This window comes from Saimiri boliviensis, chromosome 15 (assembly GCF_048565385.1).
Source record: "Saimiri boliviensis isolate mSaiBol1 chromosome 15, mSaiBol1.pri, whole genome shotgun sequence".
Lineage (NCBI taxonomy): Eukaryota > Metazoa > Chordata > Mammalia > Primates > Cebidae > Saimiri > Saimiri boliviensis.
Window position 1 is genome coordinate 14,416,447 of NC_133463.1, and position 26,779 is coordinate 14,443,225.

General features: G+C 39.6%; 1 protein-coding gene across 10 annotated transcripts in view; it reads right to left on the minus strand.

The window, feature by feature from the left end:
* Nucleotides 1–26,779, minus strand: part of ASPH (aspartate beta-hydroxylase) — a 223,839-nt gene that overhangs the window by 71,112 nt on the left and 125,948 nt on the right. For all 10 annotated transcript variants that reach the window (XM_074386682.1, XM_074386681.1, XM_074386687.1 and 7 more), the window contains 2 exons: nucleotides 9,920–10,005; nucleotides 4,668–4,754 (listed from right to left, as the gene is read on the minus strand). In XM_074386682.1, coding sequence (XP_074242783.1) covers nucleotides 4,668–4,754; nucleotides 9,920–10,005 — 173 coding nt within the window. The remainder of the gene's footprint in view (nucleotides 1–4,667; nucleotides 4,755–9,919; nucleotides 10,006–26,779) is intronic.

Below are 26,779 nucleotides of genomic sequence, written 5' to 3' on the forward strand. Positions count from 1 at the left end.
AAAATTGTTAAGAAAAAACATTGTAAAGTGTAAACCATCTGTGGTTCACTGTCTTCATTTTGAACCTACAAAGTGCTCAAAAAGATCCTGGATCTGGAGGTCTCTGCAGCATTAGTGGGAGACAAATGCCTACCAAGGTAATCCTTCTTTATTGAGATTAGAATAAATTATCTTTAAACTCAATCTGAAAAGTGAGAGAGATGGTATAGTCTGTATGCCTTGTACCCTCTCTGGTGCTCCAAGGTCCTTTGTTTTAATGAAACATTAACATTTACAACTTGCAGAATTGGAAAAATATCACTACTAAAATGGCACATAATTCTTTATAATCTCTTGAATAAAACTGATAGGCACTTGCATTGAAAAGTCTACAGATTGATTTTTATCAGTTTAGCATCTGTAGATAAAAACAAGCTGAGCTGAAACTGAATATTTGTTACAGGACGTTAACATCGCAAAGCCTTTTGTTGACTCCAGCTAATTCACCCAACCAATCTTTCTACGAGGTGTATCATTTTCTGCCTCAAAGGCATTAATGGTTTGTGAAAGGTAATAAAGAGAATTGAGTTTACATTTTAAGCTTTCGTGTCCAATGTTCAAGGAACTTGATCAAAATTGATTTTTGGTGTTATGAAGAATAAAACAGTGTCAGTGCTACTTTAGAAATGATAGATACTATAGTTTATAGATGACTTAAGGTTGCCAAATTTTAAAAATTTGTTGGAATATTCCAAAGTAATTGTTTAATCTACTAACAAAGAATAAAGAAGTCATAATTTATTTCTTCTTATAAAACCCATCTTCTGTTGAATTTTTATTTTTAAAACTACTATGAATTTGAAGTATCCTTTATAATTAATTACTCAATTAAAATTTAATTTACCATGCCTAAATTTTTCTGTATGCCACATTAATATTAATAGCAATAACACATTGGAGCATAATAGCTTAAAGATAAAAGATACTGACTGAAGCCTAAATCTCAAATTTCTACTGTGAAATATAGATATACAGTGATCCTTAGTTATATACAGGAGATTAGTTTTAAGACCACAACCACCACTGCCCCACTACAATACCAGTCTGCAGATGCTCAGTTTCCTAATATAAAATGGTATGGTATTTGCATATTGCCTCTACATATCCTCCTGATTAATTTAAATCATTGCTAGATTACTTATTATACCTAATATAAGGTAACCGCTATGTAAATAGATGTTACAGTATATCATTTTTATTGGCCTTTTTTTGTTGCATTGTTATTTTTTATTTTTTTCCAAATATTTTCAATCTGTGGTGAGTTGAATCCACGGATATGAAACATGAGGATTGGGAGAGCTGACTGTAAACACAGCAATCACATTGTTTCAAGAGCACTTCATTTATTTAGACTTTGGTACTCACATTAGTATTAAATATAAGAAAATCTTCTAAAGTATAAAAATGTTTGCCAAAATTAAATTAGCATTTGTATAAATCATTTCTTCCAAAAGTTGATATGATTCTCTTAATTAAATGACTTAATACTAGTGAGAAAAAACACTGCTTATTTGAATAGGCATGATCTTTTGGTAACAAACACACTCTCTCACTTAATAGCAATATGATTTGGCAATTTTAGAGAATTACTGCTCAAATTATACAAATCAAACAGTTGCTATCTGCTAAAGTTAGTCTGTACCAAGGACAAGAGGAACTTATCTCCATCAATTTTTCACAAATTTAATTAAAATCAAATCAGTAAAAATTATATTAATTACTTAATGGGGATGTAAGAAGACACTGAGCACCTGGATCTCAAGTCGTCACCACTTTCAGTTCAGAACAAACTTCACTTGTTTTCTCTACAGCTGAGCTACTTCCTGTGTGTGCCCTGCACCAATGTCTGCATGGACCTTCTCCAGAGGGGTGCTGTCAGCTTCACCTCTGTCTGGAAAATTTCTGCACTCCCAGCCTACCATTTCCCAGCAGGGTTGGCGATCTGGACCTCTAGGCGGGGCTGCTGGAGGTTTACTGCCTGGCCCACTTTGATACTCTGCCCTGGCTCTTCCTCCAAGTTCCAGGCTCTGGGAATCCATTGGTCTACTTGGCATGTCCACCTGATTGTCTAACAGGTATTGCAAGCTTAATAAGACCAATAGCAAACTCCAGAACTCTTGACTTCTGTGTCACTCCTGAGTTGCTCTTCCTGGTCAGTAACTGACATTATCCTTTCCTCAGCTGGCCGAACCAAAAACTTAGGGGTCAGCCTTGAGCCCTCTTCCTCTGACGCTTTTACATCTAATCCATCCTCAAGTGCTTTCAGCTCCACCATGGGCCCACTTCCCTCATCTCCATGGCCATGACCACAGTCCAAGCCACCAGCATCTCTTGGTATACTTGCAATGGAAGTATATTCTTCTATTCTTCTTGCATCTACTTTTGCCTCCATAATCCCTTTTCCACTCAGCAACCAAAGCAAGCTTTACAAAAAACCACCACACTGTCATGCCCATGCATAAAACCCTCCCATGGCTTCCCAGCACATGTAGAATAAAAACTACAAGGACCTAGCCTCCTTGATCCTCCTTTTGCTTCCTCCAGCATGGCCTTCTTTCTCTCCTCAGGCTTATCCTAAGACTGCTTTCCTGCCTCAAAGCCTTTGACTTGCTGCTCCCTCTTGCCTGGACAGCTCCTTCTATTAATATAACCTCCTCACATCTCAGCCACATGTTGCCTCCCTTGAGAGTCCTTTTCTGCCCACCTTGTCTAAAGTGCTGTCTGCCCTATTACTTTCAACCATGTTACCTGCAGTCAAAAAAAATCTTAATAGCCGGGCGCGGTGGCTCACGCCTGTAATCCCAGCACTTTGGGAGGCCGAGGCAGGTGGATCACGAGGTCTGGAGATCGAGACCATCCTGGTCAACATGGTGGAACCCCGTCTCTACTAAAAATAGAAAAAATTAGCTGGGCATGGTGGTGCGTGCCTGTAATCCCAGCTACTCGGGAGGCTGAGGCAGGAGAATTGCCTGAACCCAGGAGGCGGAGGTTGTGGTGAGCCGAGATCGCGCCATTGCACTCCAGCCTGGGTAACAAGAGCGAAACTCCGCCTCAAAAAAAAAAAAAATTCTTAATAGGTATGCCCTTCATTCCATTACCTTTTCTTCTTTTCTTCACAGCATGTCTTATCAGGTAAGCTGATCTAACATATTTATTCTTAATACTTTATAACGTTAAGTATATCTTTATTTATAAAGACTTTCAGGGCTTGGCTCAAATGTCCACCTCATTGATGAGACCTTTCCCTGCCACCCTTCATACCTCGTCAACCCTCTCACACATCTACTGGCTCTTCCCTGCTTTCTTTTTTCTCTCCATAGTACTTAGCCCTAGTAAGCATATACATTGGACTTATTTGTCTTATGCATTGTCTTCCCCTTTACAATGGAAACCCCATAAGCTCAGGGGCTTTTAAAATATGTTCTGTTGATGGCTGGATCTCTACTGCCTGGCACATAGTGGGCTCTCACTAAATATTCTTTAAGTAATTTAAAAAACATTCTTCCACTAGAATCCACAGGAACATTCATTGTATTGTATTGTAATTATTTTTAAATTTTCTGTATATATGATGTTTTGAAATCTTAAAAAACCTCTCTGGCTAGAAAGAGATTTCCCTGAGCTAGACAATTCTGAGATGGCCAGTGCTCAGCCAGGAGCATGCAAACCAACCAATCCAGAGCCACGTCTCCTGTATTTTAATCATCTCAGGGCCAGGTAACACCCCTGTAGGCAAAAGGTAGTTGAAATTATTCAAACCAGCCAGTCCAAAACTATTCACCCTACCATACCTTGCCTTTTCCACAGAAACTTCAATAAAGGCTGTGGCCAATCCTTCCCCTCGCTCTTGCCTGCCATGCCCTGATCACCTTGAGTCTTTCCCATGCAGCCCTGTGTGGCATGCTGGGTGGGTCTCCTGTCTGTAGGACTTGTGAGCATAATAAACTTTGCTTTTCCCCAGTCCTGGCCTGTGAGACCTCTTGTAACTGCACCTGACCAACCATCTCATGAAAGAATACAAAACAGGCATTCCTAGGGCGTAGAACACTGACACGCAGTGGGTTTATGCAGTTGCAGGTGAACAGGCACATGCTTCATGAAAGAAGCTGGAAACTAGAGAATGCCGGACAAGAAACACGATGGTGGGAGATGAGGATACAAGTAGCTGCTAAAAAATGAGTCTGTTGAAAGAAACTATGGAGGGAAAAAAAGTATGTTCCACTTTATATTTTAGAAAGGTATTTCCTAAGCATACTTGCAACCTCCAGTTTTAAACCTGTCTGAAAGCTCTAAGGAGCCTCAAGTGAACACTGTATGGTGGAATTAGATGAAATGGGACATGAGGGGATGGTAAATCAATGACAAAAGTGTTACTCTTTGTTTTCTTTTCAAAACCAGAGAGAAGGCATATGAAGGGGGAGCAGAAAAAAAAATTTACTAAATTCAGCAGCATGCAATAGCAATAATTAATTGTGTTTCTGCTCGGGTTTATGCATATACATGAGAAACTGATTCTGTGTAGAAATTAGAAAGGGAAAAGAGCAAATGGAAATAGTAAGGAGTAAAAAATCCAATTACACAGAACACATGAACATCAAAAAAGTGTCCTAAGGAGAATCTCAGAATACCTGTGCCTTCCCATATCTTGCTCGTGGACTCTGAGGGTATTTGCGTACTAGTTCTTTAAATGCATTCACTGCTTCCTCAGTTTTTCCCTGTTAGAAAGACAAAATTACATAAAGTAAATTAAAATGCATAATCAATCAATATTTTTAATATCCAGCAAGTGATTTTGTCAGAATTTCCTAGATTCATTCCCGAGTATATCGTTTTACTTAAGATTTTACTAGTTTAAGGCAAACAGAAAACTAGTAATGAACATATATTTACTCAATTGTTAAAAAGACAGGCACCTGGCCAGGAGGGTGGCTCATGCCTGTAATCCTAGCACTTTGGGAGGCTGAGATGGGTGGATCACCTGAGGTGAGGAGTTCAATACCAGCTTGGTCAACATGGCAAAACCTCATCTCTACTAAAAATACAAAAATTAGCTGGGTGTGGTGGCATGCGCCTATCGTCCCAGCTACTTGGGAGGCTGAGGCAGAAGAATCACTTGAGCCTGGGAGGTGGAGGTTGCAGTGAGCCAAGATCATGCCACTGCACTCCAGCCCAGGTGACAGAGTGAGACTCTGTCTCAAAAAAATAAAGACAAACACCTGATAAATGATGCAACATGTGATTTTGCCAAAGAAATTGAATTTTCCTTCAATATACATATACTTTCTACCTGTGTTCTCAAGGAATACTGTATTAGTCTGTTTTCACACTGCTGTAAAAAATACCAGAGACTGGATAATTTATGAAGGAAAGAGGTTTAATTGAATCACAGTTTCATATGGCTGGGGAGACCTGAGGAAACTTACAATCATGGCCGAAGGCAAAGGAAAAGCAAGGACCTTCCTCACATGGTGGCAAGAGAGAGAAGAGTGAGAAGTGAAGGGGGAAGAGACCCTTATAAAACCATCAGATCTCATCTGTGTAAGTGAGAACTTACTCACTGTGATGAGAACAGCATGAAGGAAACTGCTCCCATGATCCAATCACCTCCTACCAGGTCTCTCCTTAGGCACATAGGAATTATGGGGATTCTAATTTGAGATGAGATTTGGCTGGGGACATAGCCAAACCAAACTTCCACCCCAATCCCTCCAAAATGTCGTATCCTCACATTTCAAAACACAGTATCTTTTCAACAGTTCCCCAAAGGTTTAACTCATTCCAGCATTAACCCAAAGTCCAAGACCAAAGTCTCATCTGAGACAAGGCAAGTCTCTTCCACTTAGGAGCCTGCAAAATCAAAATCAAATTAGTTACTTCTAAGATACAATGGAGGTACAGGCATTGAATAAATGCTCTCATTCAAAATGGGAGAAATTGGTCAGAACGAAGGGGCTATAGGGCCCATGCAAGTCTGAAATCCAGTGTGGCAGTCATTAAGTTTTAAAGATCTGAAATCATCTTCTTTGACTCCATGCCTCACATCCAGGTCACACTGATACAAGTGGTGGGCTTCCATGGTCTTGGATAGCTCCATCCCTGTGGCTTTGCAGGGTACGGTCTCCTCCCAGCTGCTTTCATGAACAGCTGTTGAGTGTCTGTGGCTTTTCCAGGCACATGATACAAGCTGGTGGATCTACCATTCTGGGGTCTGGAGAATGTGGGCCCTCTTCTCACAGTTCCACTAGGTATTGCCCCAGTGGGGACTCTATGTGGAGACTCCCTACCCCACATTTCCCTTCTATACTGCCATTGCAGACGTCCTCCATGAAGCCTGCACCTGTGCAGCAAACTTCTGCTTGGACATCCAGGCAATCCCATACGTCCTCTGAAATCGAGGCAGAGGTTCCTAAACCTCAATTCTTGCCTTCTGTATACCCGCAGGCCCAGTACCAAAATCTATTTTAGTCTTCTATGGCCTCTATAACAAACTACCACAAACTTTGTGGCTTAAAACAAGAGAACTTTGTTCTCTCACAGTTCTGCAGAACAGATTATCCAAATTAGTTTCTCTGGGCTGAAATCAAGATGGTAGGTGGGCTGTGTTCTCTCCAGAGGCTCTACAGAAACATTTTGCCTTGTCTCTTGCCAGTTTTCTTGACTTGTGGACGGATCACTCCAATATCCAATTCTGTCTTCATACTGCCTTCTCCTCTATGTGTGCTGCTTTTTATTTTGTCTCCATCAAATTTCTCTCTGTCCCTCTCTTATGAGGAAACATGATTGCATTTAAGGCCAACTGGATAATCCAGGATAATCTCTCTGTATCTCAAGGTTCTTAATCATATCTGCAAAGATCCTTTTCCCAAAACATAACATTTAACATATCTTTTGGGGCCCATTTTCAGACCAGTATGCAATTCATGCAATTTAAATTGCAAATGTCAAAGCTATTTACATGAAAACTGTGCTAAATGTACTATTATCAGTCTTAAAACATTAGAATAACAACGTTCATAACAAATTTGATAAGATGTGATGTTCCTGCTTGACACTGTCAAGGGTGTTAAAATAATGGGATATTTTGCTCTCTCTGTAGCATCCTTTGAATCCCTGCAAGACAGAGGCTGTGTGACTTTCCTGAGGGGCCATCGATTTTGCTTTCACTTCAGCTGGCTGGCCAAATGTGTTTATTTTTAATCTGAAAGAATTTCCTTTCCTTAGGTTCTTATATAGCTCCTAACACTATTGTTCAATTCTTACTTAAAAACTCAATTGCAAGACATAATGTTTAAAAAATTGCCTGAAAATGATCTGTTCAACATAGCTGATAATTATGTCCTAGGACCGAGACACTTCATGGGATAGACATGCATGTGGGCCATGCTGTGTTGGCATGAGACCAATGGGCTGTGCTGAAGGACAATAAGACATATTCCTGCAGCTGCACAGAATAATCCACTGAGATGACGTCAGGGGAAAATAGGAAATTTTACACCCATCAGTGTACCTTTTATGAAGATCTACAGCCAAATGTTTATTTCTGGACTTGGAGCAGAACAGCTCTTCTGATGAACAATGTTAATCTTATCTTCTGATTCTGTTTTCCATGTTTTCCCTCGAGGAAGTCTTGACTTCATTCCTCGCAAGGTTTAGAGCCTGTGGTGTGAACTTTCAGGTGTTGGGTTACATTTTCTTTACTCTTTCCCCACCTTTTTAAAAATCACTTACAATGCTGTAATAATAAATGATTCCAACAAAAAAGCAAATATATCTCAGTATATCATTTCAAAACCTTTTTCCAGAGGTGGGGAAGCATTTTAAACAATAAATTTTTTTTTTTTTAAATAGAGGATTGGAATATAATCTGATCCGTACTTTTCTGAGGGGTATAAAAAGTGAACACATATTTTCATGTAACATAGTCCTTGAACCTGAGTCATGAAATGAGGCTGCACCGTCTCTGTATCAGGTGTGTGTTAGTTGGCCTTGGCTGGTCCAGTGCACGAAGGTGCATCCTCTGAAAACGCTAGCCATAAAATCAACCCTAAAATACTGAATTATGCTGATGAGTCAGTCAATCACAGCTCCCTGTTGTTTCAGAACCAAGAACTGAATATGTGGCTACTTCTTCCTCTTTATTTCCCTGGTATAAATTCAAGGTGCTTTTTGAGAAAAATACAATTTCTCCAAAGGAGCAGCACTGCGGAATACTCCGTAACTGATCCCTTCTTTACCATGCATATAATTACATTAAAATCATTCTTTAAAGCTGTTCATATGTTTTTTTACATAGAAAGTCACCTATGCAATAGGCACTCCCATTTTTACATATGACATTTAGTATAGAGAAAGTGCCAAAGGAGGTGGCAGAAAAAGATTATTGCTTCATTACTATTAAGAAATACAAACTAACCACAAACAGTAGATGGCTTCACTTTAAAGTTAAACAAGATAGTTAAATTCCTTGTTTACTATCAGAAAGTCGGAATCATTCCACATGGTTAGATTTAAGGGAAGTGAACAATGACTTTGCTGCAATATTCTTTGGAGTTACTATATTTTTATTGGCTGCTGAACTGGGTGAGCCAAACCTTGGCTTTGGAGCCTTGCCTAATGCCAGTTCTAACAGTCTTTACGCTTGTTGTTACACTTTCAATAAACATGCAGACATACATTCTTGTCCCATTTTAGTTTCTAACGAATGTTTTTATTGTTGTTTTACAGTCCACTTGTTCTTTTTTTTTTTTTTTTTTTTTTTTTTGCAGCCAATGTCTATTGATTAAAAAATCTATTACAGGAAAACTAATGAACATTAGAGAGTCTACATTCAAGGGCAGAGTAGAGAAACAAATTTCTACCAAAAACAAGGAGATGATTAATCGAAGATATGATTAAATACATTATAATAAATATTTTTGCACCTGATAATTAGATGATATGACCAAGGTAAGGGAGCAAATAACTTAAATCCAGTTTCAATTTATTGTTTCCAAAATTGTAATATTTATAAAGAAATGTAAGTAATACTTCAAATATATTGATAAATTAAAACATAAATAAGTTTCCTTGAAAACTGGAGGTACAGGAGGTTAACCCTAAGTAAAAAGAATGTCATTTCATCTACCAATCCTGAGTAACTGATTGACTTAATTTTTCTTTTTGGATCAAGGAGCTATAAAATTAAAAACTTCCACTTCTGTGATACTTGACAGTGTTATTATTATTATTATTTATTTCATTTATGGCTCAAGCCTGTAATCCCAGCACTTTGGGAGGTTGTGACGGGTGGATCAATTGAGCTCAGGAGTTCAAGACCAGCTTGGCCAACATGATGATGCCCTGTCTCTACTAAAAATAGAAAAGTTAGCCAGGTATGGTGCTGAGCACCTGTGATCCCAGCTACTCAGCAGAAGGACTGCTTGAACTCAGGAAGCAGAGGTCATGGTAAGCTGAGATAGCACTACTGTACTCCAGTCTGGGCAGAGTTTCTGTCCAAAAAACTAAAAAAATCTCATTTGATCTTTAAAAAACTCAATTAGGAGGTAGAGTATTTATCATTCTCATATCCTTAACTAAGAAAACTAAAGCTCAGAATGGCCATGTGATTTGCCTAACACTACATAACTAGAGGGTAATAGAGGTAGGCTGACATCCACATCGGCTGGCTTGAAGGAAAGTTCTGTTTCTCTTTGGCCTTGTGGTGGCAATTCTTTTCCATCTGATTCATTTCATGTGGAATGTTCACGTGCCTGGGAGAACATCCACTCTATTCCACTCTATTCAACAGTTGTTTCTTCTACACTTACTATTTTTTAACAAATCAAGAGTAATGTCTGAGCTTATTTAACAACAAAACCATTGCACAAAAGGATCAACCTACCCTTTTACGGAGTTTCTCTGCAGCATCAAGCTCAGCTTTAATGGTCTTATCAAATTTATTTAAAAGTTTAGGCTTCTTTTTCTTAACTGAAAGAAAAAAAAGATTTTTGTTTTTAATTTTTTTTTTGTCTAGAAAGTTATTAATCATATTGATTTACAAGTGGGGGAAACCTGATGTTGGTCTCCACCACAGACCTGTGGGAGAAGGCACACTGCAGGCTTGCCTTCCACTTCCTCCCCTGGATGGCGTGATGAAGCCAGTGACCGCCGAGGAAGACAACACAGCCCTTACCTATCTGCTAGAATGTGTTCTTGGGAGAGTGGGTGGATACTCTATACTGAAAATCTCCGGGATACTGGCTTAGTTTCTGGAATGAAAATGGTGGGTATGACTTCTAAACTGTCATGATCAACTTCTTGGCTATGACCAAAAGATTGTTTAAAAGTTTTTGAATATGTCCACAACTTTTTCGGATACAGATAAAGATGGAAATGGAAGGCTCCTCTCAAGGAAGTCAAGTAAAACAGAATTATTAGTTTAGCATTCAAGGCCCTTCCAGTGCATCATGGACTGACCACACCAGGTATGTTCCATACTTCAGCTAATCTAGACTGCTCCATGTTCCCTTTGTGCCATTTCTTTCTTTCGACTTTTTTTTTTTTTTTTTTGTAGACGTAGTCTCACTACGTCACCCAGGCTTGTATTGAACTCCTGGCTTCACATGATCCTCCTGCCTTGGCCTCCCAAGGTGCTGGGGTTATAGGCATGAGCCACGGTGCCATTTCTTATGCTACCTCATTTAAATAAAAGGCCCATTCTGTATCTTCTTCTGTCAAAAATGTGCCTATCCTTCAACAACGAGCTCAAAACCACACCGTGTATAAAGTTTCTCCTGAAATCACCCACACAGTACTCAGTCTCTCACTCCACTGTGTGTGTCCTTAGTCGATTGCACCCTGCATAGCTCTTTTTTGTGGTCCTCCTCGGCTAGGGGTTTTGTCATAATCCTTCATGCACTTATCTTAGTCCGAACTCCTACAGGGTGGCACCATGTCTTAAATGCAGACTGAATCCACTCATGCTTACTTAGGAAACAGTTTTTGAGTCTGTGCACAACCCTGACCCCCAGCGAACAGCAGCCCCCCTCCCGAAAGCAACGCACACCCAGCGAGTGAGAGGGCGAGTCCTGCGGGTCCCCATCTGGCAGTGCCTGCAGAGTAGATACATGCAGAGCACTTCCCAGAAGGCCCAAGTGACGAGAGTGGAAGCTTGAAGGGTAAGCAGAATGTTCCAGAGAAGAGGACTGGTGGCAGGGAAGTGGGCAAAGCGGGAGGGATAGAAAGAAATTAGAACAATCAGAAGAGAACTTCCTCAATTTTCTGACAATAAACCTACAGACATAATAGCTTCTTCCCTATCTTGTCACAAAACAAGAGGGGTTCCTTCCTTCTAAGGTCCCCTCCCCACCCACACACGCACCTGCGCTGTGCCTTCTGAATGTCTCCTCACTCTCTGGATCTCCTGTGTGCCCCGGATGGGAGTTTTATAATGCATTAAATAATGCCAAAGTCTCTGCCATCTTACAACAAACAAACCAAGACAAACCTCAGCCTACCCTCCTCCACTCGCCATGCTCCCTCCCCTCCCCTGGAGATGGGGGCACCTCTTTCCCATCAGCAGTTTGGCTTCCTTAACCACCACATGGGCAGAAGCAGTCTTCCAGAGGAGGGAGGGCTGTGTGGTTACGCATCAGATGGCAGGGGTCCGAGTCCCAGCTCTGTCACCTCCAAGCTCTGTGACCTAAGCCAAGCTGGCATAAACTCTTCTGGGTCTCACTTACCCTCTCTATAAAATTAAGGGTGTTTTTAAGGATTAAATCCATATAGTGTGTGAAGCATTTAACACAGTGCCTGGCGTATAGTCAGTGCTCAGTACCTAAGAGCTATTATAATAATGGCTATGGCTCTCTGCAAATCTATTTGTTCTGTTTCTGCCTATTTTACCCAGCCCCTCTGCAACATCTGGCATAGTTGACTCCCTCCTCCTTCCTAAATGATCCCTTTCCTTGACTTTTATGTTGCCCATTCTCCCAGTTTTCCTCCTCATTCTCTAGCCTCTTGACTTTTTACCTCCTCTGTAACTCCTACCCTCTGCTGCTCCTTGGGGTGTTATATCCTTCAGAGTCAGTCTTCAGTCCCATTAGCAGCCTTAACTACTTAATTTTCCAGCTGAGCTACAAATCAACTGGTTCATTGTCTCCTGCACCTACTGACACATGCTTCAGTCAATAAAAAAAAAGACCTTGCTATTCCTCACACATCCATTCTTTCTCATGTTGACTTTATTTCAGAGAGTGACATCCACTTGTCCAAATCAGAAACTTGGTTAGAAAATGCAACCAAAGGCCGGGCGCGGTGGCTCAAGCCTGTAATCCCAGCACTTTGGGAGGCGGAGGCGGGTGGATCACGAGGTTGAGAGATCGAGACCATCCTGGTCAACATGGTGAAACCCCGTCTCTACTAAAAATACAAAAAATTAGCTGGGCATGGTGGCACGTGCCTGTAATCCCAGCTACTCAGGAGGCTGAGGCAGGTGAATTGCCTGAACCCGGGAGGCGGAGGTTGCGGTGAGCCGAGATCGCGCCATTGCACTCCAGCCTGGGTAACAAGAGCGAAACTCCGTCTCAAAAAAAAAAAAAAAAAGAAAGAAAGAATATGCAACCAAAATAAGGGCAAAGAAGAACACGTGGATTGTCCTAAGGAAGATGGAATGGAATCATTACTGTCTTTTCAGCACTCACTCTGCACCAGTCACCAGGCCATGCACCATACATAGATGCCTTTTATTCTCTCAACTTCCTGAATACAGGGAATTTAACTACACAGATAAGACCACTGAGGTTCCAAAAGGGTTCGTTACCTTGACTCCTCCTCTCTCTCATCCACATGGGAAAGAAGGGGATTCTTATTTCTTGTTTCCCAAGAAGAGGGAAGATTCTCCAAAACCCTTAGCCTCCTACTTCTCCCCACAGGGGAGATGATGTGACTTAATCTGCTTGCTTAGTTGGTGGAAGGAACTTGAAGTTCATTCAGTCTCACCCGTTCCCTACCTCTCAAGAGAATACACGCTGAGCTGAGCCGAGCTGAGCTGAGAGCATTCATGCTGAGCAGAGCTGCAAGAGAGGATCTCACATAGAACTAAGGCTACTCCATGCTATCCAGAGCGGGTGGGTATGTCCAATTCTAGGGCTCAATATTAAGAAATCTGTTACTCCTGATTATCCAAACCCCATCCTTCAATTCAACCATCATCAAGTAATAAAGCTGACACTTTGATCACCTTTTATTTAGTTACTTATGCATATAATAAAATTGCTATGATCATGTTATGTTTATTCCACCTTCCTCTTCTCTCCTCCCAGAAACCCTAATCTTCATATTGCTGAAAACTGTATATGCCCAAGGCAGGGACTGAAAAAAAAAATAGAGAATAATGAGCTTTAAACTGCATGTCATTATATGTTACCATATATGCTGATATGGAAAAAGAATAGACATTTCAGTGTGACACAGATTGATGGTGGTAGGAGCTTATGCCTTGCCATCTCAGCACAGACTTATGTCTCCCAATTGTTTATTTTGCTTTTGTAGAAGTGTCTATCAACACAGTGACAGTGAGACCTCCAGAAGAGCCTGGTGTGCACCTGAGTAGACAGTTTTAGTGTGGGCATCACTGGTTTTCCCTAAAATGTCTCCTATGTTATAAAATTCAAGTTAAAATGATATTTGAGAAACTAAAAACTGGCAGTTTAAGACATCCAAAACAGTCAACAGCAAAATTATATGCTTGTTAATGAGCAATGCTGTATCTTGGTGTCACAATATTTCAGTAACAGCACTAAAATAGACAACGTATTAAAAATCTCACAGCATGCCGCCATGTTCTATCTTTTCAAATATCTTCCTATTTGATAGCTTCTAACTATTGGACCTCTCTTTGAAATTCAAATTTTATCCTATTTTTATTTTTAAGTACACAAAAAGCCTGAGGCAATTTTCCCAATTGCTAAATGTCACAGATTTATCCTTTCTTCTCGTTCTGGGGAGGCACATGTGCTAGCCGTAGAAACAATGAGTCCTCATTCAGGTTGGTGTCCGGACCCCGGTGAACTCTCTCCAGTACTCTGAGCCTCAGCTTTCTCACCTACAAATGGGTGACATGGGCTCCTTCTCTTAAGGTCTCTTTGAACTCGAAAGGCCTGTGCTTCTAATTTTCAGTATTTATGTTCATAGTTTTTTTAAGTACACCTACAAGGTACAAGAAAGAATCATTTATTTTGTTGAATTTGGACCTTTCAAAATGGTTTAGGAGGAAGCTATCTGTGCTATATGTAAAGTTTTTCTTTTTTTAAATCACTGCCATTACAAGTGTTTGGCCCTTTTTCAAAAGCACAAAGAAGAAAAGAAAAAGGAGCAAGTACATTTCAAATTCTTACTTCTCTTACCATGCTGTGGTTGAAATATTAAGAGCAAATAAAAGGGAAAAGAAGAAAAATAAAAGGATAGCTGAAGGCAGGAGGAAAACACTAGTGATGCATTTGTAGATTATAAAAATTACTGTTTACTCCTATTCATTTCTACTTAGTTCATGGAAGATGCTTTTATACTACAGTCAATGGGGAGAATTTGATCATCAATAAAAACAGACAGAGAATCTTCATATTACTCGATGTTCTATCCCCATTCTCTTGAAGACAGTGAAGAAAACAGCAAATTCTACCACCAGGTATATTGAAAAGCAACAATTTCCTAACTAGTCTCCCTGACTCCAGTCCAGGTGTCCCCAAACTACAGCCCGTGGGCCGCATGTGGCCCCCTGAGGCCATTTATCCGGCCCCCCGCCGCACTTCAGGAAGGGGCACCTCTTTCATTGGTGGTCAGTGAGAGGAGCACAGTATGTGGCGGCCCTCCGACGGTCTGAGGGACAGTGAACTGGCCCCTTGTGTAAAAAGTTTGGGGATGCCTGCTCCAGTCTGTTCCCACGTTCTACCTTGTCCTCAGGTTCTTTCTGAAACATAATTTATTCATGTCACTGCATTGCTTACAGTATATCCATGGATCCCCAGACATACAAAATAGAAATTAAATTCACTAGAATGCCCTCCTAGTAATCCTGCTCCTCATTACAGACCCAAGAAAAATGAAAACATAAAACATGAAGACGTACACAAAGACTTGTATGCAAATATTCACCACAAATATTCACAACAGCCCCAAAGTAGAGAAAACCCAATGTCCATCAACTGGTGAATGAAAATAATCTGTGGTATATCCATACAATGAAATACTACTCAGCAATAACACCAGCACATCCAACAGTACAGATGAATTTTAAACGCATGATGTTAAAGGAAAGTGTCCTAGTCCAAAAGGCTACTGACTAATCCCGTTTAGATAGCATTCTGGAAAACTGAAAACTGCAGCAACAGAAAACAGGCAAGTGTTTTCAGAGGATGGGGTGGGAAAAAGGGATGACTACAAAGGGCACAAAATAATTTGGGGGGTTGCAAATTTCTGTATGTTAGTTTTAGTGGATAAACTGTATCTAGATGTATATCCACAAGCCAAAACTCATAGAATGCACACTGTAAAAGGTAAATGTTACTGTATGTAAATTAATCCTTAATGAACCTGACTTTTAAGAAAAAAAGTTATAATACCAACGTAAGCCCCATGATTCTCAGTGAAAACACTTACTGTGTAGGTGTAATAGTATGAGAAACACAGGAATAAAAACAGCATCCTTTTCAAAAATGAAATTAAATTTAGTTTGAAAATCTCCAAAAACCTGATGGGAGGTAATTCAAACTCATCCATGTTTAAGACACACTTTATCTGCGCAAAAAATAGTAAAAAACCCAACATGTGAATCTAGACCTCACTAGGCCCTCAGTGACACTGGAATATTTTTCGTATTTAACAGCCCAGCTTTCTTTTCTGCTCCAGACTGCCCTCTTCCTTACCAGCCACCCAGCCTTCCAAGCACCTTAGTCTTGAACTACATCAAAATCCCAGCCGTTCCTCAGCGTGTCACTCTGTCCACAGTGGAGGGAGAGCTAGGATCTGTGGATTAGGGCCCATCTTGTTCACTGGCTTGTTTATTCACTCAAGAACTTGTTAAAAGGCTTGTTTTCCAAAAATTGTGTGAAGTTCTAAGAATTCAACAGAATCTTTTTCAAGGGGGTTACAGTCTTTTGGGGAAGACATAAATGAATAATATTTAGAGGAATATGGGCAATTATAGGGGTGAATGAGGAATGGTATTAACCTATTTGGGAGGGGAGCCTTATTGAGGAAACTAAAAATTTCTGTATACCAGGAAGAGGTAGCATTCTGGGCAGAGAAAAGAGTATTTATTTTGTAACTCAATCATAATCAGGAACTTGAAACTTTATTATTAGTTAGTAGTAGTAGTAGTAGTAGTAGTATGTGAAAGGCTAAAATTCCTCTCCTGCTTGGATGCTAAGGTTTGGGACCATAACATACATTTTCTTATAAGAATCGAGGTTTTCTAGAATTTCAGAAAGCTGAAGATGTAGACATTGCTCAGGGATCCCAGACACTGACTTATTTTCTCTCCACATCTGAGGAAGGAACTTTATTGCTGCTGAGCCTCCTTCAAGAGCCAGTAGAGTCCAGAGTTTGTGCTCTGGGAATATAAGTTTTTTCGAGTGAGGGTATACACACTGACTACAAAAGGGCAGTGGCATAGCAAGAACTGGGCTTTTGAAAACACACAAGGCAGAGAGTAGAAAAGTATGGTTCCCATCTGCACTGAGGAAAGACTCTAGATGGCCAGGGAAGCCATACAAAGGGACATAGCATTTGCCTCTGCCCTGGGCTGCCATTTTGCTTCTGAAACAGTTTTGTATGGCTGGTTAAATAAGAGCTTAATTTAACTCGTGTGTGTGTGTGTGTGTGTGTTTGTATGTGTGCGTGCGCGGTGTATGTGTGTGTACGAATTTCTTCCACCAGCCCGTGTGAAATGCTACACTTATTCAAGGGAAATAATGTGCACCTTGAGCTCTTGCACAGTTGTGTTTCCTTGAACCAGCTTTTGCCTTTCACAAACTGGCCCTTAATCTCCATTTTCCTCTTCTATTAATTTCCTTTATATAGACTCTCAAATATGGCATGAACACTGACACTTCTGTGATTCTTCTCACGGTGTTTTCTCTTCCTGGAAAACCCTTTCCTTTATTTCTACCAAAGACTAGTCTATATTTTAACTTTTGAGACCTAGCTTAAATGGCACTTCCTCTACTAAGCCTAAGGCATCTTTATGAGGAAAAGAATATAATTTTCTTCTATGCTCAGTAATTCTATTACTATTACTACTACGTTCATTACTATTTCTAGAAATAGTAAACTCTTCAGGCTTTGTTCATGCTGGTGGTATATACACAGTGCTTGCTCAAACTCTTACCCCTCACTCTCACCTTCACCCCTTGCTGGATTGTTAATTTCTATAAGGAAAGGACTGCCTTACTTATAATTTACTTCCAGCATTTGGCACGTGGTCTGTCCTATAGGCAATCGTCAAAAAAATGCTTCTAAAGACATGAATGCATACAGGCATGAATGAATCAAGACATTCTAGAAGGGGAAATGACCATGTCAATTTGTGATTGGGCATATCAGCTATCTTTAAAAAGAGAATCAGAAAATTATAAACAAGCAAGACAGAAAATGACCCGAGAGTTGCTTGCTTTGTAAAGAGTTCTAATTCAAAAAGTTTCAGGGGACAATAACGGTGGGGGCTGACAAAGAAGATAAAAAATAAAAGTAGCAAGATACTTGCCCCAAAATACCCACTGAAGATCTGTAGGGAACACATTCTACATCTTACTCTTTCTAGGTTTTTCAGTATATTGAGCAAATGGGGATGCATGGCAAAATACAAGGTACAACTAACAGTAAATTCTTGGATTGCAAGGTCCTGCTAATTTTAGAATAACAAAAACTTCCCAAAGCAGCTTGCTGTTATGTTCTGAGTCAATGCTTAATGCCTTATCCAATTCTTTGCTGATAATAATAGTCGACATTTATTGAGCACTTAAGCCTTCTAGACATGTGTGACTCACGCAAGCTGCACAAACTGTAAACAGTAGGAGCCAAGACTGAAGCTTGAGATTGTCTCCAGTAGACTCCAATGTCTGTACTCTTAACCATTTTGCTATATCTTTGGCATGTGGCCCAGAAGTCAAGAAACTAGGGTGCCCCTAAGAGGTTTAAGAGTGATGATACAGTGGAATTGAGTATTAGTATAAGCAGTATTTCTGTAAAAGAAGTAGTTGAACTTTGTATTACCTGTCTGTAAGAATGAAGGCAGTTAAACAATCACAGTAATGTTCCTTCATTTTGTGTCTCAAAGACATAGCATTTAGACATTGCACAGACACATCCTGGCTTGGTAGAAGGACCACAAAGCACAAGCCTAGGGGTCACTCAGTGAGCCTCAGATCTGCTATTCTGAGGCAGCTTGCTTGATTTAGTTGAGCCTGTGTTTTTCTACCCACGAAATGGGGAGACTATCTGACCCGTTTCTTACCAGTGTAAAGGAAAGTCATGGAGCATAAAATAAATGTTAATTATGACGTTTATCTACAATATCTTATTTTTAGTTAACTTACAACTCTGCTCTTAATTAAATAAATTAAGTGCCTGACTCTTATTAATAAGTTTAAGCAGTTAATTTTTTAAAAAGATGAGATTTTCTCTATGATCAGACATTTCCCTGGCAGAGATTTTGGGCAACTAATAACTTTATCACACTAGACCTGTATCCAGTCTGGATTCTGAGTCAACGAAGGATTAAAGAGCTTTGAGATCATACTAAACTCTCTCGCTTCCCAAACGCTAGTATGTGTTTTTAAGCAGGGTCACATAAAATATTAAATACTACTTTTGGCTCTGGTTATCCAAAGGTGGAATTTGATTTTAAAAAAATCTAAAAAGCAAAACAACTTAAGGGAAGGAAAAGTAACAACAAAATAAGATATTAAAGAAAAAGCTGCTCGGGCCGGGCGCGGTGGCTCAAGCCTGTAATCCCAGCACTTTGGGAGGCCGAGGTGGGTGGATCACGAGGTCAAGAGACCGAGACCATCCTGGTCAACATGGTGAAACCCCGTCTCTACCAAAAATACAAAAAATTAGCTGGGCATGGCGGTGCGTGCCTGAAATCCCAGCTACTCAGGAGGCTGAGGCAGGAGAATTGCCTGAACCCAGGAGGCGGAGGTTGCAGTGAGCCGAGATCATGCCATTGCACTCCAGCCTGGGTAACAAGAGCGAAACTCTGTGTCAAAAAAGAAAAGAAAAGAAAAGAAAAAGGTGCTCTATATCTGACTGAGATGCAGTGTGAAGCTTCAAAGTCATCATATAAAGCAACCCTACTGCAATATTATTCATGGTAATTAACAGTTAACTCAAGACAGGGCTCCTGCTTTATTTTAATCTTCTTTTATTAGAATTAGAAGTTAATTCTGCTTTTCTTTTTAAAATCACTGATGGATTTCAGTAAAAGAAACATCACTCTATATTTGTCTGACAGTGAGGTGAATCTATAAATGAAGGCAAAGGGTAAAAAGAAGGAAACATTCAAGAATTCAAGAATCCCATGTTAGGATTTTTGGTGAAATGTTGTCTGCGGATCACAGGAAAAGTAAACCTGAATCTATGAGTGTTCCTACAGGCGGAGGGCACGGGTAGGAGCATTCAGTTATTTTCTCTTTGCTTTAAAAGTGGGAAATGTGCAAGGTATTCCCTACTGCGATGTCTCACACTGGGGTCTGAAATAAATCTGCTCTCATATTGAGAGACAGACATGTTATTTGCTGTTGAGAAACCCAATCAGCAGACAGCCAACGAGGTGCTTCTGGCAGGAGACTTTATTTGTATTATCACCATATGAGAAAGAAAAGCTAATGTGTTGGATCCAAAAATAGCCCCTTCTGAGGCATTTTTCTCTAACACTATTTACTCTATAGGTATTATGAGAAGTAAATTTGGGCAACTCTTAAAAGACATTCTTACCAAGGATGGCGCCCCTTCCTTGCCTCTACCACTAAGAATAATGGATTTTTGTTCTTTTCAGAATTAAATATCCACTATATACCAGCAGGAGGTCAATATTCAAAGCTTAAACCAAACCGTTTCACAAATGTTTTTCAGCTGAGAGATGCTAATACAACCCAGTAAACAGTATATAAAGGGCAACAGTTTTCATCTGCTCCCTCTACTGAAATAACGTGAGATTCTGCTGGGAGCATTCAATGGAGACAGCAAGTATTCCAGTTTATTACATGTAGTAGGCTGTCTCCCCATAGGGTTATTTTTATAAATTATACATCACTCCCCTTCCAGAGTAATAATCCTTTAACAGATGTGACCCCATATGTTAAATTGGAAATTTTAGAGATGCTAAGTGATGTATTTTCTAGACGTAACAGAAAGCCCTTCAGTGCCAAAGTAGACCACAGCCTTACTAACAGCTGTGCCAGACACTGAATTTTATCCTCATACACACTGTTCTACAAGAGAATAGACACCTTCCTCAAATGTTATTTTAGATACAATTCTAATATTCTTGGTGTTCTGTTTCTCTAGCCCTTAAGTTATTATAGGTAACAAACTAACAAGATGGAGTGAGGGTTGTTTAAATCAGGTATATACTCAGCAGCAGGTATAAACTTACAGACTGAAAGTAAGAAAGTCAGAAACCAGAAATAAACCTGAAATAAACCCAGCTCAAATAGCACTGCAACATGGGTTAAATTGTGTAGCAGTAAATGGTGCCAAACACTTCAACAGCCCCCAAAACATCCCTGCATGATACAATAACTGATGTTTATTCACTAAAATGAGAATTACAGTCTCCAGTCACCAGAGAACTTTAAATTATTTGCAGAACACATTTTTAAAATGAGGAGGCTGGGCGCAGGAGTTCAGGCCTGTAATCACAGCACATGGGGAGGCTGGGATGGATAGACCACAGGTCAGGATTTGGAGACCAGCCTGGCCAACAGTGAAACCCTGTCCCTACTAAAAATATAAAACTTAGCTGGGCTTGGTGGCACATGCCTATAATCCTAGCTATTCAGGAGGCTGAGGTAGGCGAATTGCTTGAACCCAGGAGGTGGAGGTTGCATTGAGCTGAGATCGCACCATTGTACCCAGCCAGGGAGACAATGGAAGATTCCGTCTCAAAACAATAACAACAACAAAAACAAACAAAAAAAAAACCTAGGGAAATGATTTAAAAATACTTTAGAGATTGGTTGTGGTGGCTCACACCTATAATCCCAGCACTTGGGAAGGCCAAGATGGGTGGACTATGAAGGTCAGGAGTTCAAGACCAGCCTGGCCAATATGTTGAAATCCCATCTCTACTAAAATTGAAAAAAAAAAAAAAAATGTTGCGTGTGGTGGTGTGCATCTGTAGTCCCACCTACTTGGGAGGCTAAGGCAGAAGAATCACTTGAACCTGGGAGGCAGAGATTGCAGTGAGCCAAAATTGCACCACTGCACTCCAGCCTGGGAGACAGAGTAAGACTCTCTCAAAAAAAAAAAAAAAAAAAAAAAAAAAAAAAAACTTTAGAAAGTATCACCCAGTTTTATCAGTTTTGCTTAAATGGTGCTTAAAGTTACATCAGTGCCTCCTGAAGGACCTGAAACAAAATAGATGTTTTCAAACCCCAATACCAAAAAAACTGCAACAGGTAATTCTGCTCTGCAACATCTCAGCTATATGTAAGGATCAGTACAGGAGTCCCCTTTTATCCAGTTTTGCTTTTCACAGTGTCAGTTACACATGGTCCATGATAGTCCAAAAATAGCTGAGTACAATATAATAAGGTATTTTGAGAGGGAGACCATATTCACATAACTGTTATTATATTATATTGTTATAACGTTTCTACTTTATTATCAGTTATTACTGTTAATCTCTTACTGTGTTTAATTTATATATTAAGTTTTGTCATAGTATGTATAGGAAAAAATACAGTATATATAGGTTTGGTACTATCCATGTTTCAGGTATCCACCAAGAGGTCTTGGAATGTATCCCATATAAACAAGAGGGAACTATTGAATATATTTTATGAATGAATAATTTAGGTATTTTTAAGCCTGTTTCTGATAGGATCTTATTTTTCTTTTGTTTATTTAGAAGTCAACAGAATCCGTATGTTTGACTGATGTTTGTTGAGAACTGATATTGACTGGCTTTCATTATTATAACTTTTAAGAAAAAATTACATGGAATTCATATTTTTTAGACATCATCTGAGATTTCAGCAAAACAAAGTGGATATCTTTAAATACAACTTGAAAATCACAATGAGAGAAACCCCAAGAGTATCTTTAGAGTTTCTCCATGTGCTATGAGAATGAAAACCTGACATTATAAAATTGATTAATCTTGCTTTACAACAGTGGTGGGAGGCATGACAGGATGACCACAAAGTTTCAACAAATAATCCAACTGTGAAGATCTTGGTCTTCTGGGAGCAAGAAACAGTTAAGGTTACTTGAGCAACAGCAGGATGATGAAGTGACAGATAAACTATTTCTGATATATTGCCCAACAGAGAAAATACATGTTTCAATGGCAGGTTTCTCATTACACACAAATGAGATCATAGCTCAGTAACAAAGACGTAAATCTGTTATTTGATATATTGAAAAACAAAGCCATTGCCTTTCTGAAGCAGAGGTAATGAAAAATAACAATAAAGAAGAGTATGTTACCTTCAAATCCTAAGGTTGAGAGTTAACTTGGTAAAATTTCTAAATATTTCCATATTACATATGAAACAATGGCTTGCATGAAACTGTATATCAGATCAGTGATCTCTGAGAGACAGGAAACACACTTCTCAATCCAGTGACAAAATAAGAATCATAAAAGCAGACAGACAGAATACAAATGTCACACACAGGGAAATAAAAATAAGAATGGCCTGCATGCACCATCAGGGAGCCCAATAATAAGCCTGCCCCACCTGCTGCCACTGGCACCTGCCATTCAGAGGCCTAAAAACAGGGCCGCCTATTTACTGACACAACTGTTGGCACCTGAACATATAAACTGGAAGCCTGGGAATTGGCCCACTCAGCCTGTCACCCATGCATGCTGTCTGGGGCCTGAAGACAGATCCACCCCACCCATCCCCACTTTGACTGGTACCCCAGTGTGACATCTGGATGCATAAGGATCGCCCCCCTAACCCTGGCTCAATGCAGCCTGCACTCATGCACACTGTCAGGCAGTGTGAGAAAAAGCCTGTCCTACCTGGTGCCACTCCTGCTACTACCTGTGCATGTTGTCTGGGAACCTGGAGATTGGCTCACCTAGCCAGCCACTGCCAGTGCTTACACGCATGATCCAGGGGCCAAGGGATTGACCCACCTCATCTGCTACCACTGGCACCTGTGCATGCCTTCCAGGGGTCTAAAGATGAGTCCAGCCAGCCTGCCACCACTACTGTAAGCAACAAGTTGTACCACCTACCTGGGGATCTAGGTACCTGCACAGGCCACTTGAGAGCCCAAGGGTTGGCCTGTCACTGCTACTGCCATGGCCAGTACCATATATGCTGCCACAGCCAATACCATACATGCTGACCTGCCTGCCCACAGCAGCCACTGCTAGCAGCCAAACAAGCCTTCTGAAGGCCCAAAGGTCAGCTTGCCTGGACTTGCTACCACTAGTGCCCATGTATACTGCCCAGGGGCCCATAGACTGGCATACCCAAGGACCAGCCCACCTGACATCCCAACCCCCAGCAGAACCTCACCACAGACTCCACTGAGGAAATCACAGACACAGCTGAGGCTGAACACAGTTGAGGAAATCATATCGAGACTACACCACTGTGCCCATCCAGAATCAAAGACAAAGTGCCCTACACAACCAGCATTACAGATATTTCTACAGAAAAAGTCTTTCCTATGAAAACCAATTAATAAAATTGGAAAAAGTGACTGTTACACCAAATATGCAGATGTCAAAGGTAAGGAAAAATGAAGATTAAAAAGGGAAGAAGATAAGACATCCAAGGGAACACAGTAATTTTCCAGCAACAGCTTCTGATGAAAAGGAAATTTTGAAATATCAGGAAAAGAATCAGAATACTACTACTAAAGAAACTCAGTGAAATATAAGAGAATAGAGATAATACAGGAAAATTAAGAAAATAATTTATGATCTGAAAGAAAAATGCAATTGAGAGATAGGTATCATTTAAAAGAACCAAACCTGGAACTAAATAATTCAATTAGTGAAATCAAAAATAAAATCAAGACCATCAACAATAGACTAGGTTGAGCAGTAGAAAAAAATATCAGAACCAGAGGATAGATCAGTTGAAATAATCCAGTCAGAAAAATAAAAGAGCAAAAAAGAATGAAGAGGCCTGGCACAGTGGCTCATGCCTGTAATTCCAACACTTTGGGAGACTGAGGCATGTGGATTGCTTGACCTCAAGAGTTTGAGATCAGTGTGGGCAATATGATGAAACCCCATCTCTACCAAATGAATAAAGAATGAAGAAAGCTTACATGATATATGTGACAACATAAATCAACCAAATAACCAAACATCATAATTTATGGATATGAACAAAGGCAAAGAAAATTTATTTAATAATAGCTTTCAAACTTCTCAAAGCCTGCAAGAAATATACATATCCAAATACAGGAAGCTCAAAGATCCCCCAAAAAATTCAACCAAAAAGATCTTCGACAAGTTACATTAAACTGTCAAAAGTCAAAGACAAAGAGAAAATTATGAAACAGCTAAAGAATCAAGTCACTTAAAATGGAATTCCCATTAGAATAAAAGCAGATTCCGGCCGGGTGCGGTGACTCACACCTGTAATCCCGGCACTTTGGGAGGCTGAGGCGGGTGGATCACGAGGTCAAGAGATTGAGACCATCCTGGTCAACATGGTGAAACCCCGTCTCTACTAAAAATACAAAAAAATTAGCTGGGCATCGTTGTGCATTCCTGCAATCCCAGCTACTCAGGAGGCTGAGGCAGGAGAATTGCCTGAACCCAGGAGGTGGAGGTTGCGGTGAGCCGAGATCGCGCCACTGCACTCCCACCTTAGTGACAAGAGCGAAACTCCGTCTTAAAAAAAAAAAAAAAAAAAAAAAAAAAAAAAAAAAAAAAAAGAATAAAAGCAGATTCCTCAGCAGAAACCTTTCAGGCCAGAAGAGAATGGAATGACATTTTCAAAGAGCTAATAGGAAAAAAAAAAAAAAAGAAAGAAAAGAAATGCCTGCTAAGATACTATATCCAGCAAAGCTACCCCTCAAAAATGAAGGAGAAATAAAGTCTTTTTTAAACAAACAAAAACTGAGAGAATTCATCATCAGTGAGTCAGCCCTACGGGAAATGCTTAAGGGAGTCCTATGCCTGGAAGGAAAAGGACAATATCTGCCGTCATGAAAACACACCAAAATATAAACAAAGTATAAAACTTACTAGTAGAGCAGACACACAAATGAGAAAACAAGAGTTAAATGCTACCACTACAGAAAACTACCAAACTGCATGATAAATAATAGAGGATAAAGGAACAAAAGATATACAAAAAACAAAAACAAGAAAACAATTAAAATGACAAGAATAAGTCCTCACCTACCAATAGTTCTCACTCACAAGTGGGAGTTGAACAATGAAAACACATGGACACAGGGAGTGAAACATAACACACATGGGCCTGTCGGGAGGTGGGGTACTAGGGGAGGGATAGCATTAGGAGAAATACCTAATGTAGGTGACAGGTTGATGGGTGCAGCAAACCACCATGGCATGTGTATACTTATGTAACAAAACTGCATGTTCTGTACATGTATTTCAGAACTTAAAAGTGTAATAAAAAATATATTAAAATATTAACCTTGAATGTAAACAAATTAAATTCTTACTTAAAAGATATAATTTGGATAAAAAATTGATAGAAACACATACCATAACTATATGCTGCCTACAAGAAACTCACATCACCTGAAACACATATAAACTGAAAGTGAAAAGACAGAAAAAGGTATGCATGTAAATAGAAACCAAAAGTGAGCAGGAGTAGCTATTTTATTGTTAGATAAAACAAATTCTGCATGAAAAACTATAAAAAGAGACAAAGAAGGTCATTATATAATGATAAAGGGATCAATTCTGCAAGAGAACCTAACAATTCCAAATATATATGCATCCATCTGGAATATAAAATTCCAAATATATATCCATCCATTGGAATATAAAACAAATATTATTATATTTAAAGAAAGAGACAGACTCTAATACAGTAATAGTTGGAAAGTTCAACACCCCACTCTCAATATTCAACAGATTGGCTAGACAGAAAACCAACAAAATAAACATTGGATTTAAACTGCACTTTTAGATTGAATGGACTTAGCAGACATTTACCAAGCATCATATCCAGCAGCTACAGAATACACACTCTTCTTGTCAAGATATGGAATATTCTCCAGGATAGATCACATGTTAGGTCACAGATATCTTGAAAAATTTTTAAAAATCAAAATCATATCAGGTATCTTCTCAGAACACAATGAAATAAAACTAAAAATGCAGTAAGAAGAAAAACTTTGTAAATTTAACAAATATATGGAAATTAAACAACATGCTTCAGAATGACCAGTCAATAAAAATATTAAGAAGAAAATTTAAAAATAAACTACTTGAAGCAAATGAAACAGAAACATAACATACCCAAAACCCATGAGATACAATAGTGCTAAGAGGGAAGTTTACAGTACTAAACATCTA